Raw genomic sequence first — 19082 nt, 5'->3', positions numbered from 1 at the left:
CAAGCCATTTTAAATTTTATAATGTCCTCAGTTGTGTGTTAAATAAACTAAACTCAAAGAAACTGAGGTTAACCACATCAGAGCAAAAAGTAAAATAAATTTCATTAGAAAATTCAAAAAGAGAGTAGAGAAAGTCTACAATTAATTATAATGTGACCCAAATGAATTCATATCTCATCATTCCAATGTGTAAGCCAGGACATACACACTGACATGAAGAGCATCTGGCCAAGCTAAATAACAAGCCAAAGGTATCAGTTTCATGAAAAGGAACTTAAGAAGGAAAAATTATTCAGCATAAGCCTAATGTAGGATTTTGGAAGTTCTAAATTATCAAGACTTTTAAAGAAAATAAAAACCAAATATCCACATTGCTTTTTAATTTAGTAAATAATGCATTCATTGTCATATTCACTTTGATCATTACATGGACAAAAATATACCAGGTCATTTTCCATGTGTTAAAACATTCAAGTATGTTACTGAAAAGAGGCAATGAAAATTCTCTCTGAAGTTTTCAAAGATGAGGGAGGAGAGTAGGGATAAGCAGGGATTAAACATGGGTCTCAAGGAGCTATGTAACTTTATGATTCCTATGTCTCTAACTGAACAAGACTGAAGCCACAAGGAAGCAGATCACAAGCACAGAGACATTTCCTCCATGCATATACTCTATTCTAAGAGGTTAACATGGGATACAGATACTTAATGCAGAATCTTCTAATCAACCTGACTTCTACCAGCAGTTTTTGCTGACAAAAACTTTTGAAAATGGCTCCAATTACTGTGAAGATGAAATAACATAATGCCTAAGATTGGCTTTAAAATATTAAGTGGAAAAGGAAAAAAGGATAGATGAAGCAAATACAGCATAAGTTTTAAAATTACTAAATATAGGGGATGGGGAAGTGGGAGGGTTATCCTATTATTTTCTCTACTTTTGTGTGTGCTTTCAAATTTTCATGAGACTTTTACAAAGAGAACTTTAAGAAATGCCTATTTTAAGAAATACCATGATTTTTCCATATACCTGTCTATGGAATGGACAGAAAGCTTTCCTGAAAGAAATTATGGCTGGTCTCAAATCCTGGGCTCTTTACTAGGCTTAAAAAAGACCATTTCACCTGTCTTTCAAAAACCGTTTTGCCTGTCTTTCTTAAAAGAAGTAACATAAATCTACACATTATCCTGGGATGTGGGATGTGTATTAACAAAATACACTTTTTAACGTTAGCCTAAAATTAGAGAAATCTAACCTCTCAAGCTGAACATGAAGGCTGTATTACATGGAAGATACAGATTTGAATTCTGGTTTAGATTTAAGTTTCAGTGAAAAAGAGGAGAGAGTTAATTTCAAGAATTTGGATTCCCTAATCCTTTTCTCAGATCCAAAGAGACTTTCTTATGGGGATTTAACCTCTACCATTCCAGTTAAAAAGTAAGGGGGGGGATGTCCCCTTCTTGGAAGTCTTACCTCAAAAAAGATTAGCCCTTTCCTGTGGTAAAGAGACACTTCAACCCCTCACAACATGCTGGGAAGGAGGCCTCACTCTTCTGGCCCCTTCTCCATTTCCTTTCTCCCCTGTAGGGACTCATGTACCCAACATTCTCTGCCATGCTTCCTACATGCTTCCCCACTGGTCCTGTCATGACATCCTGTGCAATGCTCAGGGATTCAAAAAGCAAAAGAGCCCTCTTGGGTCAACGGGGACAATCATACTGGTTCCTATGCAAAATTTGGCTGAGGGAGCTAGAATTTTGACCTAAGTTACTAGTACTAGTTAGAAAAAAGAAGTCAGACACAAAAAACTCTCCTAGTTTGTTTATTTTGTGTAAGTTTCATGACCAAAGAACCTGTACTGACATTCTTTCTCTCTCTCTTTTAAATAGAGACTAAGGATGCAGTTAAGAGTTCACTCTATTAACACTGATGCCATGGAGATTTCTTTTTACAAATGAGGTATTTGGTTTACTGTCCGGACACAAACAGTACCTGTTTGGATAAACTGCAGAAATGGTCTAGCAAGTAATAAAATGAAAGTGAATACATTGAAATATAAAAAAGAAATAGCATCTGGCAATAGTTGCTGTGATACCCTGAGAATCTTTACTGTAGTCAAAATAGACCCACCCACCTTATAACTGTATAAAGCAAAAACCAGCACGACTTTTCATAAGGGCATACACTTCTACTCAGAAAAGACAATGAAAATGAAGGGGTGGTGAATATGAAGAGAAACAAAGATCATTCTTCTTGCCCCTTTCTCTCCACTCTAATCAAAATTACTTATTCATGGACCACTATTTCCCCTTCCCCCCTTTTTTCCACCAAATTGTCCCAGGAAAACATTTAGAATTACAGCAACAACAGCATTTACAAGTCAATTTATGTGGAACTGTTGTCAAAGTTCAAAATGCCATGAAAGATCTTGAGAAGACATTGGGGAGTATTTCACATAAAAAACTGAACAATCAGGTTAGCCAGGCCCAAAATGATGATGAAAATGTGAAAGATTAACTTCGGCCATGTCAGACGGTCTTCTTGGTGGAGGGAAATTATATAGATGAGAGATGGATATATGAATACAAAGGCCAGGCCGCATGCTGCTCCTGAATACCTGCAAAATAAAAACTTTTTGGGTTAATTATTCATCTTGCATTTTGCCTTTTCTGATTTACAGTTAAGGTTAATATATTACAATTTAAACCCTCTTCAGTCAGATATTGCAACAAAGTTATTTTTGATTCAACTGTTGACATAAAGCATTTGAGTTGAAAACATTTTACTTCCTAACCTAATATAAAATATTATTTCCTGTTCATCCTTATAACATCTGCTTGACAGAGTTTTTTTATTCATCTCTCCAATCTCCATATCTCCATAGTTCTTCTGTGTCTCCGTGTTTGTGGCTGCTTCCTCAGAAACATCTGGAGATAGTCTTCCTATCTTTGATCTTTTCTAAACTAATTATGCATTCTGTGTTTCTGCAGGACTGCTAGCATCTGCTTAAGAATGAGAACAGATGAGTACCTCTGTGGTGTTCCGCATAATTATCAAAGATAATAACAAAAATATCTCAAGACAAGACCGGAACTTTCTTCCTCCTTACCGTATCCTCAGCTTAACAGAAACTTCAATGAGCACCAGGATAATACTCTCCTTTTGTTTCCTGCTACTTTTTTAGGTAAGGGTCTTCAAAAAAGTGACTCAGCCCTGCTTTCTAGAGGTCGAGGAAAAGAAATCAGATCACGGTAAACCCCAGTTTTCCATGAGAATCTGAGTTCACAATTTTATTCCCCATCTACTCAACCTATCAGTGTTTTTAGAGAAAGTATATTAAGTAAAGAGCCATCTGGGATCTAAACTCCCATCTAAACTCTTACTTTCCGACTGCAACTCACAGTGAAATTATGTTATTGAGTAGAAATGGGTTAAAAAAGTTAGACTACAGCCACACTGAGATGATCCTAACTGAAAAAGAGCAGACTGCTCCTAAACCAGAAGAGGAGGTTGCACAGAAGAAAAAGATATCCCAGAAGAAACTGAAGAAACAAAAACTTATGGCCCAGGAGTAAATTCTGCATAAAATAAACGCAAATAAAAGTAAAAAGAGCATAGCAGTTGTCTTTATTATTAAACATATTTCAAGTATCCTTAAAAAAAGAAAGTTACAACACAGCCTTAACAAATGAGAGACCTCCAGGTACTCAAGCAGTTATACATTATATATTAAAATTTTTTTATTTTGGATAAAGAGAAGAAGGTACAACAGGAAAATGACAAGAAAAAGAAGAGAAAGGGAAAGATGTCTAAGGGATAATGGGGCTGCTAGATTCAGGAAGAAGCAGTGTGATGGAAGTAAATGAACACCTTCACTGACACCAGGGAACGACATTTGAATGTTACCAGTTTTAAAAACTCACAAGAATTTTGTACAATTAAATCAACAATGACAACAATATCGACAGGAAAAGCATAAAAATTAAGAACAATACATGAAGGGTCACAGTTCTCTTATAGGCTGTACCTTATGATTCCTCCTATGTTTGGGTAGAAACAGGCCATGATCACTCCAGCTCCCACAATAATTAGATTAAGAATCAGCACGTGGAAAATGCTAGAAGTTGAAGAGAGAATTTGGAGGAAAAAATAAAAACAGGCAAATTGTAGCCATTAATATGAGAATAAAATTCATTATTAACATCTTTAAAATGAGAATGTCTTAAACTTGACAATAAAATCATAGTGAAAATAGAAGGCAACAATAGCACTCAATGCTGGTGACGGCACAGTGACACCGGACTTTGTCCAAATGTAAGAACAGGTTAAGATTTGTAGAACAAACTGGTAGTATGCATCAGAGTTCATGCTCTTTATTCTATAATTCCATTTGGAATATCTTAAGGCAACAAATAAAATTGAAACTATTAACATAAAGATATTTGTGGCAAAAACAGAAGTATCCTACATATACAGCAAGGTAACAATTTCCTTGATGGAATATATTAAAAATTATTCAAAATAACTTATCATTGTTACTTAGATGGTAAAAATTCATCTAGGCAACTTGGAAAAAAAACTAGCTAGATATTCACTACACAAGAAAATCTGAAAACATTGGAAAAAATATCAGAAGGAAATACACTGAAAAGGCAGTAGTGATTCCGTTACGATTGGGATTTGGAGTGATTTTTCCTCTTTTCTGTATTTAACAAACTTGTTATTTTACAATATTCTTTTGTATTTTATTTTTATAATTAGGAAAATAAATTATATTAAGGGAAAGGCAAAATGGGCAGGTTTTCATTTTTCAGATTCAGCCACTTAAAGATATTCAGTGTTTACCATGAATAGAAAAATAATGTAGATAAAATTGGACGCTCAAGAAATGACTCCATTTCCCAAAAAGATGATTCTTAAAAGCCAAATTTACACATCAAAGCAACCTTGTGAGCCCAAGTTATCAGAGGGTAATTAATCCCAGATAAAGATTACAGAGAGAATAAAAATGAGGAAAATTATTAACACAAATAAGTAGTTAGTCATACATCCTGATGAATTACAAAGATATTCAGGCTTCCAGATCTTGCTATTTATCCAGAAACTCCAACTTTAAAATTGCTCCAGAGCTGTGAGACAATGGCTGGGCCTCTGTTATTTCTGTATTGTAAAAGGAAACAACTTTGTGTATTTTCCAAAGAAGTGGTTCTCACAGTGTAACCACGAACCCCAGGCAAGTTCCCAATACCCTTTCAGGAAGTCACTGAAATAAAGATTAATTTCAAATCATAAAAGACATTACTTGCTTTGCAAAAGCAATTGTTAGTACAACTGCTGGCCCCTTAGCATGGAGAGGCAGTTGCACCTGTGTACCTTACTGTGTACCTTACTGCCAAACATTGACAAAAAGCAGATCTTCATAAAAAAGTAAAATTAGTTTCATTAAATCTCATGCTTTGAACACACAACTTTTTTACTATTCTGTGTGATCAATTAGGAAGTATATAACACAGCATATCTGCTACACAGTGAAGTACAACAGTTGTCTTGAGGAAAAGTACTTGTGCAACTGAGCTGGAGAGCGACGTAGTCCTTTTTTCCAAGGAATGCTATTTTTACTTGAAAGGCAGACAAACTGTAGTTTTTCAGATTGGGGTATTTGACAGATTTTTTTTTTTTTAAATGAACAATTATGAGCTTGTCACTTCAAGGAAAACAATTAGTGGTCTGTGTGGTCAATGATAAAATTTCAGCTTTCAAGTAAAAATTAGAATTTTGGATAGCTTGTATTTGCCATCCTGAGCTTGACAGTTTTCCAGTATTTAAGGACTTTTATAATGAAACTGGTAGTGATGTTACGAATGTGGGTTTTGATATTATATAATGAACTGTGGAAGAGCTGCAGAACTCAGTGAAATGATATTTTCCAAATGATTAAACATGGTACAAAAACATGCATAGGTAAAGGATCCAAAGTGTACTACAGACCAATGGGTTTTAATATCAGTGAGTTTCTGATTCAATTAACTTATAAGAAACTACCACTTGTTAAGGTTTGGCATAGTACCAAAGAAGAATATCCATAATAATCTGAAAAGGCTATTAAAAGTACTCCTTTTTCCAATGTGTCTGTGTGAGAGTAGATTTTCTTCATATATTTAAAAGAAAACAACATATTGCAACAGATTGAATGCAGAAGATAAGGGAATCCAATTATCTACTAGCAAAGCAGGTATTAAAGAGTTTTGAAAGTGTGGGGCTGCTTGGCTGGCTTAGTCGGAAGAGCGCACAATTCGACCTCAGGGTCATGAGTTCAAGCCCCACACAGGGTACAGAAATGACTTAAATAAATACAACTTTAAGAGTGTAAAGGAGGTGCTGAGCCCAAAAAGTATGCTCTGAAATATGCAGTCTGTACTTTTAACTATAGGATAAATGATAGTGTGTTGTTGGTGGTAGAGAAAGAAATGAAATGTGAACACGAAAGGGAACTTCCAGATTATTTTCAAGAGCAAAAAGCATTCTAACAGCCACCATTATGCAAAATAATGACAGAAAGCAGGAATAATGCATTTACCTAGAGTTTTTTTCATCTATAACTTCATTGTATTTATTTTATTTTGGTGAATGTAAACATAACACAGGGCATAAACACAATAGGAATCTTATATGTACTGAAATCCAATCTTCCAGACGAGCAATGAATGTTACAACTGTAGCTGATGCTACTGTCAATGCTAGAGAGGTGGTACCTCTTGACTTTTGCTTTTACAAGTTTTTGTTTTTAAACCAACATATTTATACTAATTATTTACTTAATGAGGGAACAGATTGCATCAGTTCACTTCAAAGAACTGATGAAGATCTTTTGTTTAATTGGGTACCGTAAATGTAATTTTAAAAGTTTTTATCCAAAAGTTTTCTTCATTTAAGACCATTTATTTTAAAGTAAAATAGGTTAGGACTGGGTATTTTTTACTAAGATGAATCTCTACTAAAACTTAATGTTAGAGTAGGAATTAACCAGGAATCCAAAATGAAGTTCCAGGGAAACCGTGAAGCAGTATATGGAAATTTCTCTTGAATGAAGGTAAGTGACTTTGATTTTCAAAAGGAGTCAAAACTGCTCCATCACCAATAAAAGATTTAAAATTACAGTAGTTACAGAAGCAAATAGGAATTTAAACTTGTTGTATATCTCACCTTCAATTCTAAGCAACTATGATTTATGTAAAAATGCATGAATGTTAATAAATATACAAGTACATATCAATAACCAATAATTAAAATAAAAGCATTGCTTCTCATTAGCCATACATTGCTAATACAGGTACTATATACTGTTAACTTCCTGGCAATGTGCAGATTAATGGCAAATACATTGTAAGATAAATATAGTTAGTATCAGAGCTAACATAACCATACTAGAAGGAACTAACTTAAATCATTCTGGACAAGGAAGCAGCTTTCTAATTTTCTCAGGGAAAAGAACACCTGTGATCTACCCTTAGTAACCATTTTCATTAGGCAAATTTTTATAGCAAAAGGATCAGTCACATTTTAAACTGACCTGTTTGCACAGTCATTTGTTGCTTGGCACATCCTGCTGGTCAAGAGAAGAGCCCTTACCTAGGATAAATGTCACCGAAGACATGGCCCAATAGTTGAACACGAGCCAAATAGCCTAGGAGTGGGTATACAGTCATCATCTGGAACAGCAGGAAGATCCTTGCAATGAAGGACAGGATGTCACTGCTAGGGAAGTTGTCTAAAAAATTCTAATCCAAGAAAGATAATGAAGTAATGTTAAAAATCAATTCAGCACATACAAATTTATAAAACTGAATGTCTTTTGCTTATTTGGAACATAGGTACCACTCAAGTTTTGGTTCGTGGACCGGTGCTCATCCACGAAGTATTTGTGAACTATTATTTTTCAATAAACTAAGTACAAAAATTGAAATATAAACATCACAGAAATTTGACATTGCCACATCTTATTTTACAAAAGTATCAGTCTGCAATCGATTTGACATGAACAACAACAAAGAACAACAACAAAGAAAACCTTGCCCTTCATAGTCTCAGAAGCACTGCTCTGTAAGGTACAAGCATAAATCTGTTTTAATACATTTAAATGGCTAATTTAGTTCAATGCACTTGATCCTGACTAGTTCTCTTGCTTTTCCTCCCCTGAAACACTTCCAAAGTAAAGACTATAGAATAATGTGAGAGTATAAGTATCACCTAGTATCATTATTATTCATAGCCCATAACTAAAAATAAAATGAGTGATTTCTATTTCCTTTCATAATTTTCTCCATTTCAGTTTGGCATCTAAAAGGAAAGTTAATTACTCAGAATTTTTTTGTTTCCTTTCAAATACAAATACCATAGATATTCCTATTCCCAAGAGAGTGGGCTTTATATGGGATTGTTCACATCAGGGGAATTTTCAGCAAACATTCGGCTGCCAAAGAACTTCTGGAGTCATGGAAATCAAGAGAAGAACATTTCAAGCTATCGTAACAGTAATAATTCAAACTTATTTCTCTTATAAAGATGAGAACATTATTAACACTATTATGCTGAAATAACTCTTATAATTCATCCAAATAAATCATAGTGTATATTCCACTACACTCTTATTAGAGGAATTTCTTCTGACTAGAAAGAAACTCATCTGTAAAATGCTATTTTTGTGAGAAATTCGTCAGTCACATTAAACTATTCCTAAGTTTATCATGGGTCAAATCAAAGAAAGTATTACTTATGCAACTTTTTTGTAAAATCTTTTCTTCTATTCTTTCCGTCTCTCCCTCTCTTTTTAACAGCCAAATAGTCTTTCTTTGTTTTACTGTCTGCCACGCTGTACAAAAATGAGCATCAGACCTATCACTAGGGACTGATAAGCAAAGATAACAGATTATCCAGGACATTTCCAGATCTGGGCTTTGGAAAATAAGGAGGTTGCATGTATTCCCAGCAGAGGTTTTATAAATTCATAAAGAGCACCAGTAACAGTTTTCCAAACAAAGAGAAATACTATGTTCATAATAATAGGTATTATCTATTTTGAGTACCACAAGGGAGCAGCAGGCAGTATGCTTTCTCGAGAGTCTCTTTAAAAATCTATGGTATATGTATTATACCATTTAATGCAATAGGAAACTGAAGTTTAGAAAGGATGGGGAAGGTGCCTAAAATCTCACATGCAAAGAAACAGTAGAGATGGTATTCAAACTCTGGTCTGTCTGGTATTATAACTTGCTACCGTATCACCCCGCCTGCTCTGCAGATAGGAAGGTGTAAACAATCACAAAGAGAGGGTTCCTAGTGCCTTACCTGCTCTATGCAATCCTTGGTTAATGGCGGTGAAGGAAATGAAGCAAAAACCAGGACTCCAATATAGAGGTAAGTTAATGTCACCAGCATATAAGCAATGGACAAGTCCCTCACCTGTAAAAAGAGAACAAAATGCTCTAACACTGAATGTATTTGCAGTTAAATCTGCCCGAATAGACTAAATAAGAAAACTCAAAAATTCAAGATTTATATTTTGACTGTGTGTGTTTTTATGTACATGCCTTCTATGTATCCAATCTGTTCACAGAAAGTAGATAAAACAAAATTCACATACATCACAAGTAGTCTGACAAATTTTTTTTTTTTACTGTTTTGGAGCACGTAGATTAAGTTACCCTATCCGTTGGAAGATTTAGTAAATTAACATAAATGGTGGCTTAACAAAAAAATATGACTAATTTCTAAGGTAATTTATTTACCAAATTGTAAGACATTTGATGAAAAATAAAAGCTAAGGGACCAGAAAGCAAAAACAAGCCACCTTCAGTATGCCCTACAGAACTAAAAAAGTTTTTCTTTCAGTAAATTGACTTTGTTAAACCATCAAAGCATGCCCAGCTGAAAGAAACTGGTACAGTATTAAAACATATTTAATAAAGAAGGAAAGCTAGTTAAAGGGCAGACAGTAAGCAGGTTATCACAGACAAGCTTACCAAACCTAAACAGTAAACAAAAGGAAATCAAAAGGCAGCTGTTCCAACAGCTGCACATTGTTATTATTGGAATCAGTAAACAAATACAGCACATTAAATAAAGTGGGTTGCTTTCTTCCACTGCTGTTCCCACCCTCCTGACCTCCTACCCCCATGTGAAGGAAAAAGCTCCAAGATATTTAATGCAGCCGGCTGTCAGATCCAAACAGAACAGATCCCACGGCTCACAAATCTGGTCTCCATCATCGCTAAAGTTACAGCCAAACAATTCAGCACAACTAAATTATGGCAATAAGCCTATTCATTTTTCATTTTAAACACAAATTGCTTTGAAAGCTAAGAAAACAGATAAGAAAAAAATTACATACAATTTTACTTTAGTTTGATAACACAATAAGGAAAGTGGACATTTGGCATTAGGGAGCATTTGTGATTTTTTTTGACAACTCTTCTCCTTAAATGGGCTGAGCAAGAGCAGAAAGTTATAAACCTGAATGTTGAAAAATTCACTTAAAAAGCAAGTAACAAGCTACAAGAAATCCTAAGTTTAGGTCTAAATAGACAATCAGCTTGAAAACAAACCAGAGATTCCAGACCCTGAATTAGATGGTGGACTTGCCTATGAGGAAGCCACAGGAACTTGGATTATGCAGGTTGGTTCTAGCATTCTCAAAGAGTTTCTAATTGTTTAGGGTTGAGAAAGGAGTCTTCAAGGGGCTTTCACAGTCTTTCCTCTTTAGTTTGTGAAAGGCCCATTTCAGGCTAGACTTCAGTCGCTCCTAAAGTTGTTTCATGGCTTTGTAGAGAATGAACAGAAATGAACAAGGTAACTCTACCTTTCATATCAAAGGGTAGTAGTCTCCCATTATGATGTTTAAAAGTCATTCTACCTTCAACCTACTCACTGTGACTCAAAAACAGAGGTAGTCTTATAAAATGCAAAATCTTGGGAGGCCAAAATAGCTGTGTCAGAAACAGCTATATACAAAGTGGGACAGCTACCATTTCATGGACAGTCTTTAGTCTATATGGCACCTGATCACCCTTATTCTGGTCAGGCATTCTGCAAAGACATGTACCTTAGTAGACTTTGGGGGAAAGTCTGATGAAGATAATAAGGCTAAAGTGCAACAGCTTCCTGATAAGTCAGTTTTGCCTTCTGCTTTCCTGTTCTTACGGTACTGTACACATACCTGAAATACAACATCTACTAGAGTGCACTGCAGTTATCACTAGTTTTTATTATATAAATAATCTATGCTCATGAATGAAAGATCACAAGTGGAAAAAAAAAACTGTCCTTCAATACCCAAAAAGTAGGCAAGGTTAATAGTTTTTGTATCATGTTGGTATTTTAATTTTTCTATGTCTAAGTTGGTTAATACCCCTAGACTATGAGATCCTTGAGGGCAAGGACTGTGTCTTTTTCATCTTTATACCCTCAATACCCAGAACAATACCTGGGACAGAGGAGGAACCTGGTAAATACACAGGAAAAATAATAACTACGTTGCTTATAGTTAGTAGCCAGTATTAAAGTGGCTAGGTGCTAGGCTATGCACAAAGCACCTTACATGTATAATCTCATTAAATGTAGGTGCATTCATTTTCTTCATTTTATAAATGAATAAACTAGTACAGCAAGGTTACAAAACTTGTCCACGGTTACAGAGTTAAGTAGCTGGCGAAGTCAGTATTCAAACTAAAGATGTTATGGCTCCAAATTGCATGCCCTTAGCTATTACAGTGGAGAGATGATCAGTCTTGAATGCATCTGTGTCACAGTTAACAAACAACAATAAAGAAAACAAAGGTAGGGGTGCCTGGGTAGCTCAGTTGGTTAAGCATCTGCCTTTGGCTCAGGTCATGATCTCAGGGTCCTGGGATCAAGCCCTGCATCGGGCTCCCTGTTCAGCGGAGAGCCTGCTTCTCCCTCTCCCACTCCCCCTGCTTGAGCGCGTGCTCTCTCTCCCTCTCTAGCAAATAAATAAATAAATAAAATCTTAAAAAAAACAAAAAAAGAAAACAAAGATAAAGAGGTAACAAGTTACAAGTAACAAAGAATACAGCAGAGTGCACACAGATTCAAGAGAAATACTAAAATCAGAACAGTTCTATTTTACAGTAGTCTAAATGTATATTCAATGCAACTAGGTCAAGAGTTGCATATCTGTTTTCATCTGAAACTACTCTAACGAACAGAAAAGATGTTTTAATATGAAAGCAGCTGAGGTTTAGCATGATCCTGGGAAACATGCCACCTATGAATACCATGCACACATGTGGGTTTTGCTATTCTCTGGCTTGAACACAAGCCATCACTGTACTAGGCCTGGAGATACAGCCTCTTAAAAGTCCGATTAATGGAAAAGGGAGAAAAAAGGCCATCTTTTAGACAGCAAGTCTCAAAGTAAAAAATGTACTTAAAAAGAGGCACAAGTGACAATATGAATCCTACACATTGATTAGGTAATCCACTCTGCCTTATGAGTAAGAACGGCTGGCCAGGTGATGGGAAGAATGCCACCACAGAATGAGGACTAGCTTTACCAGGGGGCACAAGTGGTGCTGGAAGCACATTCTGCTTCTCGAATATGGTTTATAATTTGTTCCACATACCGTTCATAGTGAAAATACTCTGCAGTGGAGCATTTACCAACAAAAATGACAGAAACTGACCACACAGACCTACCCCAGACATTTACATAAAGACTTCTGATGATGTATAGTTAACTATACAGATTAATACGAAGCAGCAAAAAGTAAATAACAAATTAAGATATAAGGCACTGCAAATCGTTTTTAAAGAACTAGCATGGTGTGAAACTAAATAAAGACAGGCAAAACAAAACAAAAGAAGCACTGTATAGGTTCTAATTCAAACACGATGAGGAATACCAAGAGGTTAGTCCACATATCCAGGATCATTTCCTAGATGGTTATAGAGACTATATATTCCAACGATAAAGGATGAGTTGAATGATCTTCAACTCTACACTTTTTTTTCTTCTGGTAAGGTATGCTTTACGAAGGAATAGAAATTATATCCTATTTAGTAATACATAAAAAAAACTATGTTTCGTGAGAAAAAAACTCATGAAATTAAGCCGAACTTAACAAAGCTGGAAAATCTGATCATTACACCTATTTAGGAGCCACATTATTTTCCTCCTTCACAAATGTCTTTAGATCCAAGTCTAACTACAGTTTATACAGAAGAAAAAGAGGCCTTTTTATTCTTTTCTCTTCTCTACATTTAAGCCTTTGTTTACTAAGCTCTGAATGACTAACACAACATTAACATTAATAATTCAGAGTCCCTGACAAGCTTCCCATTTTCTTTTTTTTTTTTTAAGATTTTATTTATTTATTTGTCAGAGGGAGAAAGAGAGACAGAGCACACGCGCGAGCACGTGAGCAGCAGGCAGAAGGAGAAGCAGGCTCCCCGCTGAGCAAGGAGCCTGACCAGGGACTCGATCCCAGGACCCCGGGATCATGACCTGAGCTGAAGGCAGATGTTTAACCAACTGAGCCACCCAATTGTCCCAGCTTCACATTTTCTGACTTAAATCTCAAGAAAATATATATTAACCAGACTTCTAGGGGTCAAGTCACTTACTGAAACCTGCTGAAAAGTATAATCATTAAATAAACCAAATGACAATTTTTTTCTCAGAATATAGAACCCATTTAGCTTAATTTATACAAGTACATAAGCCAATTTCAGCACAATCAAAAGGAGAGTTTATATATTTACAGGTACTTAACGTCTTCAGAATTTTGTTGGCAAAAAGTGTTAGCTTTACATTACAAAATGTTAACTTTATCATTAGTAGTTACTAATATTTTAAGAAGTTAACATGAAGTCTAACTGATTTTTTGAAAGCTAGACTATACTTCATACCCTAGTTTCAATTAAGACAATAAGAAACCATCATCCATTTAAACTTTTAAGCTTTTTTTAAAAAAATATTTGCCACAAGACAAAAGTTAGGTCAAATTTTGTCAGCTGAACCTCACATACTAGTTCTACAAAGTGCTAGTCCCAAAAGGGAGCAGAAATAGGAACCCATTTTATGGTATTTACATATAAAAAACAGATTTCAAGGCCCATTGAGTGTTCTAGTAAAAAAGGCAGAGAATCTTCCTGCAATCCTTGGGAGACCATGAACTGAAATGTCTATCTCTCCATGCGGTCCTGAGCTTCTCCCATTGGGGAATGCACATCTCCAGATACACTGGTGTAAATTTCCAGAAAAGTGATTCTACTTACCAGTTTTAGGAAGCACAAAGTAGAGGCCATCCTCTTTTTTCATAGTAGTATGACACTAAAACTGCCTGGACACCTCTTTGAGGAAGATGTGGTGGCAGCTGCAGCACAGCTGGGGTCCACCTGCTCCTGCCTTACCACTGTTTGCTCTCACCCAGGAACAAGTTGGTCAGAAAGCTGTGCACTGCAGCCATAGCTTACAGATACCAGAAAGACTCCCGTAAAACCTGAGGTGGGAATTCACTGAATATATAAATGCCCTGGAGAATCTGTGTGCTGACTTGATCAGAGGCACAAAGGAAAAGAATATCGAAGTAGAAGAACAAGTTCGGATGCCCACCAAGACTCTGAGAATCACTACGGAAAAACTCCTTGGGCTGAAGGTACTAAGATTCCTAAGATTTTCAGAAGTTGGTTCTAGACAAGGATCTACAAACCACTCACTGACTTGCACAGCCCTTCAGAGATTATTAAGCAGATTACTTACATCAGTACTGAACAGTTGAAGTCACTACTGTGGATACTTACACCAACTATTTCAATAAATTATCAGTTGTTAAAAAAGCATGTGATGTGATCATACAATCTATGAGAAAAATTAACTGTTCCATGACCTTTAACAATTTTTGTCGAAACATTAAAAACTCTCACTGTTGGTTACAAATGTATAATAGCAAAAGTACTATTTATTTAATATACTATTTTATTTTTTTAAAAGATTTTTTATTTATTCATTTGAAAGAAAGAGAGCACGCAAGAGCATGAGCATGAGCAGGGGAAAGGGTAGGAGGGAGAGGGAGTAGTAGACCCCCCCACTGAGCAGGAAGCAGATGTGGGACTTGATCCCAGGACTCTGGGATCATGACCTGAGCCAAGGCAGACACTTAACCGACTGAGCCAGCTAGGCGCCCTAATATACTATGTTAAAACACCATAAACATTGAGAATTAAAGTGTTTTTTTTTATTTGTAAAAACTTACCAAGGGCATTTTGAACTGTTTCCTCCTTCTCATGGTAAAATTACAATACAGAACAAGCATCTTTTCCATGTCTTAGTGAACCGTCATATTCCTTTCTTCTAAGTTTGCATCAGCTTCCATCACTTCATCCACTGTGCCTTCATGTTGTGAAGTATCTCTCAGAATTCTTTCAATGTGAAAATTTCTGACAGTGCCACTTCCTTGGGGACAACTTCATTCTTCTCATCACAACTACTTTCCGCATTTGTGTTGATAAGTTCACCTTCCCCAGGTCCCCAGGTGCTTCTGGCTGCACAGAGTCTCTTGAACGTCTACCTTCCCACAAGCAGAGGTTTCTTTTACAATTCTATTTATGTTTCATTCAAATTTCATTTCCAGCATTTTCACTTTTTATTTCATTATTGCACTTTCACATTTGTTTGTCCATTTTCTCTCTCGATTTTCTATTTTTGTAAAATATGTGGATTTACCACCAGGTAAGAAGGAGGTAACTCAACTATCTGCTTGGCAGTCTATGTGTAAAGTGAATGACAGATATGTAGTGACCAATAAATGAAAGACTTTGAAAGAAGTGATGTGATTGGTAACAACAGATCATGATATACGTCTGTTATTTATGTGGTGATTTGTGAATTGAAGGGCAGGTAGTTACTACTTTATGTAGATACTCAAATTTCAAATCCTGTGGTAATTAGAATTTGAACCACGCTGTTAAAGGTCCTGAGGTAATTTAATGAAATCACAGTAACTGAAAGTCATGCATATAGGAAATGTGTAAAGTGAGGTTTGCCTGTCATTTAACTCATTACTTTAAGACTTTTCTAAGACAAACTAGAGTACAGTAAAAATGTGCATGCATGCTTAAGATGAAATACAAGACTTCAATGAAATTGTGTTCTTCACCTGCAGATTCCCAGGTATATGAGGTATTCTCTGTCATTAGGAGACTTTAGTGATAAAGTCTGAGAAGCAGAGCCTTACGGATAGAATGATCCAATACGTGAGACTCCTAACTCGCAAAGTGGGTTTCTAGGGCACTTGGTCTAAGTTGGCCTAAGAAAAGATTTGATTAGTGTAGACAGGTGACTTACATGGCACCAAGGAATACATTATTAATGAGATATATATTACTTCCTATGAAGATGAAACAGGTATTTTCCACATATCTTTCTAAACTTCCTAAAACTTGGAGTAGGTAGCTTTGCTCAAGTGTCAACGAGTCAGGGAACTTGTGAAGAAGGAGGAAGGGATTAAAAAGTATATGCTTATTTTCCCCTTACATCCCAAAGTTCCAAATGCTTACTTAGGATAAACAAGATTTTCTTTCTATTCCCTCAGGAGATTTAAGACTGTTTATGACCAAAGTTTAAGTATAATAAGACTAAACATTTCCAAGATAAAAATTAAATTTAGGGGCACCTGAGTGGCTCAGTCTGTTAAGCACCTGGCTTTGGCTCACGTCATGATCTCAAGGTCCTGGGATCAGGGCCCCTGTCATAGGGCTCCCTGTTCGGTGGGGAACCTGCTTCTCCACCTGCATTTCGGCCTGTTTCTCTGTCTGCCTCTGCCCCTCCCCCCACTCGTGCTCGCACACACGCTCTCAAATAAATAAAATCTGAAAAAAAATTGAAAAAAAAATTAAAATCTAGTGCAGTGATGAGAGTAAAGATAAGGGAGAATTGATGTGGTTCATTATGTATTTTTCTGAGGATCTATTATTAGCATTATAGGAAGAAATCTTGGAGAAGAGTTAATATGTTCTCATTGCAAAACAAGTTTTAAGACACTGGAAAGAATCTGAAGGGGAAAATATTTTCTCCTATTAGGTGAGAGATCCACAGTCTAAATGTAAGGAGAGAAGGTACGAGGGATATAGAAACAAAAAGTTTGTAGCTGCTACTATATACCACAGCATGTTAAATACTTTTCCTATTTTATAATGTTTAATTGTGATTAAAGCCCTGAGAGGTAGGTATCAAATAATGCTATTTTTATATCTGAAAAATTAAAGAGTATGGAAAATCCAGATTAACTCAATTCTAACTCCATTCACAGGTAATATGCCAGATGTGTTACCAGATAAGAGTAAACATGAAAATGGTGGAGTTAGATTTATATTCTTGCCCTAATTTGAGAGCTAACTTCCTTCTCCTTAGGATTTTTGCCTTCATAATGACTCTGTCAAACATAACTTGAAGTCTTCTCGGAATCCCCAGGCACAGTGAGCTCTTCTTCCTTTGTATTTCAGTAACAACTGTACAGACCTCTTTAAAGCTTCACCATGATTTTTCGTTTACATGGTTAGAAGCCATCAGATTGATTTCGAAATCTACAGACAAGGCCACAAGTAAGTGGCTAACTTCTGCCTGCTTTGGGTTCAGTTTACTCTTCTTTCTCTAGTATCTTAAGGTAGAAGGTTAGGCTACTGATTTGAGATCTTTCTTCTTTTTTAATGTAGGTATATACAGCTATAAAATTTCCCTTCAAGCACTGCTCTAGCTGCATCCCGTAAGTTTTGCTATGTTGTGTCTTCATTTTTAGTAATCTCAAAGTATTTTCCAATTTTTCTTATGATTTCTTCTTTGACACGTTGCTTATTCAGGAGGCTGCTATTTAATTTCCATGTATTTGTCAATTTTCCAGATTTCTTTGTTCATGATTTTAAATTCAATTCACTGTGGTCATAGAACATACTTGGTATGATTTCAATCCTTCTAAATTTATTGAGATTTATTTAATTTCCCAGCATATGGTCTATCTTGGTATATGTTCCACAAGAATTTGAAAAGAATGTGCATTCACCTATTGCTTAGAGACCTTTATAAATGTTAATTAGATCAAGTAGGTTGATATTGTTTTGGTTTCCTATATCCTTACTTACTTTCTATTCCATCAACGATTAAAGGAGGAGTAATGAAATCTCCAATTATACTAGTGAATTTGTCTATTTCTCCTTTCTGTTTTGACAGGTGCTGCTTCATTTATCTGGAAGCTCTGTCCCTGGGTGCATATATATTTATGATTATTATGTCTTGTTGATGGATTGATCCCTAAAGATCATTTTGTACTGTTGCTCTTTATCTCTAGTAACACCCCTTGCTCTTAAGTCGACTTTGTCTGATATTAAAACAGCCACTCTACCTGTATGTTTAGTGTCTCCATGGTATATCTTTATATTTAAAGTACATAGTTGACCTTTGAACAACATGGGTTTGAAATGCGCAGGCCCACTTATATGCAGATTTTCTCTAACAGACATAGTACAGTACTATAAATGTATTCTTTTTCTTATGATTTTCTTAGTAACATTTTCCTTTCTCTAGCTTTCTTTAGTATAAGAATACAGTATATAATAAATAATACATAAAAAATACAAAATATGTGTTAATCAACTGTTTATGTTATCATTAAAGCTTCCAGTCAACAGTAGGCTATTAGCAGTTAGGCTCTGGGGGAAAGTTATACACGAATTTATGACTGCGGGAGTGGGGGATGCGGTAGTCAGCACCCTTAATCCCCATCTTGTTCAAGGGTCAAATGTAGTCAGGTTTTGATTTTTAATCAGTCTGATATCTTTTAATTGCAGTATTTAGACCATTCATATTCAAAGTTATTATCAATATGATTGGGTTTAAATCTATTATCTTATTATTTGTTTTCAGTTTGTCCCATCTATTCTTTGTTTCTTCTTCTTTTTTTAATCTTTCAGATAACCTGGGTATTTTAAAAAGATTGTATCACCACTGTTGGCTATTAGCTATGCCTCTTCATTTTTTTAGTGATTACTCTACAGCAGAGGTTGACAAAATATG

General features: G+C 35.6%; 1 protein-coding gene across 3 annotated transcripts in view; it reads right to left on the bottom strand.

Moving 5' to 3' along the window:
* Positions 1 to 363: 363 nt before the first annotated feature.
* SLC38A9 (solute carrier family 38 member 9) overlaps positions 364 to 19082 on the bottom strand; it is a 78276-nt gene continuing 59557 nt past the window's right edge. For 2 of the 3 annotated variants that reach the window (XM_008691410.2, XM_008691411.2), the window contains 4 exons: positions 9347 to 9460; positions 7631 to 7779; positions 4029 to 4118; positions 364 to 2618 (listed from right to left, as the gene is read on the bottom strand). In XM_008691410.2, coding sequence (XP_008689632.1) covers positions 2453 to 2618; positions 4029 to 4118; positions 7631 to 7779; positions 9347 to 9460 — 519 coding nt within the window. In that variant the 3' untranslated portion in view covers positions 364 to 2452. Of the gene's footprint in view, positions 2619 to 4028; positions 4119 to 7571; positions 7780 to 9346; positions 9461 to 19082 lie in introns of those variants that run through there. The other variant, XR_568839.2, reaches the window with a different exon arrangement.

Source organism: Ursus maritimus, unplaced genomic scaffold (assembly GCF_017311325.1).
Source record: "Ursus maritimus isolate PB19 unplaced genomic scaffold, ASM1731132v1 scaffold_5, whole genome shotgun sequence".
In the NCBI taxonomy this organism is placed as follows: Eukaryota; Metazoa; Chordata; class Mammalia; order Carnivora; family Ursidae; genus Ursus; species Ursus maritimus.
The sequence above is the reverse complement of the archived record's forward strand: the minus strand, read 5'-3'. Positions and strand labels throughout refer to the sequence as shown.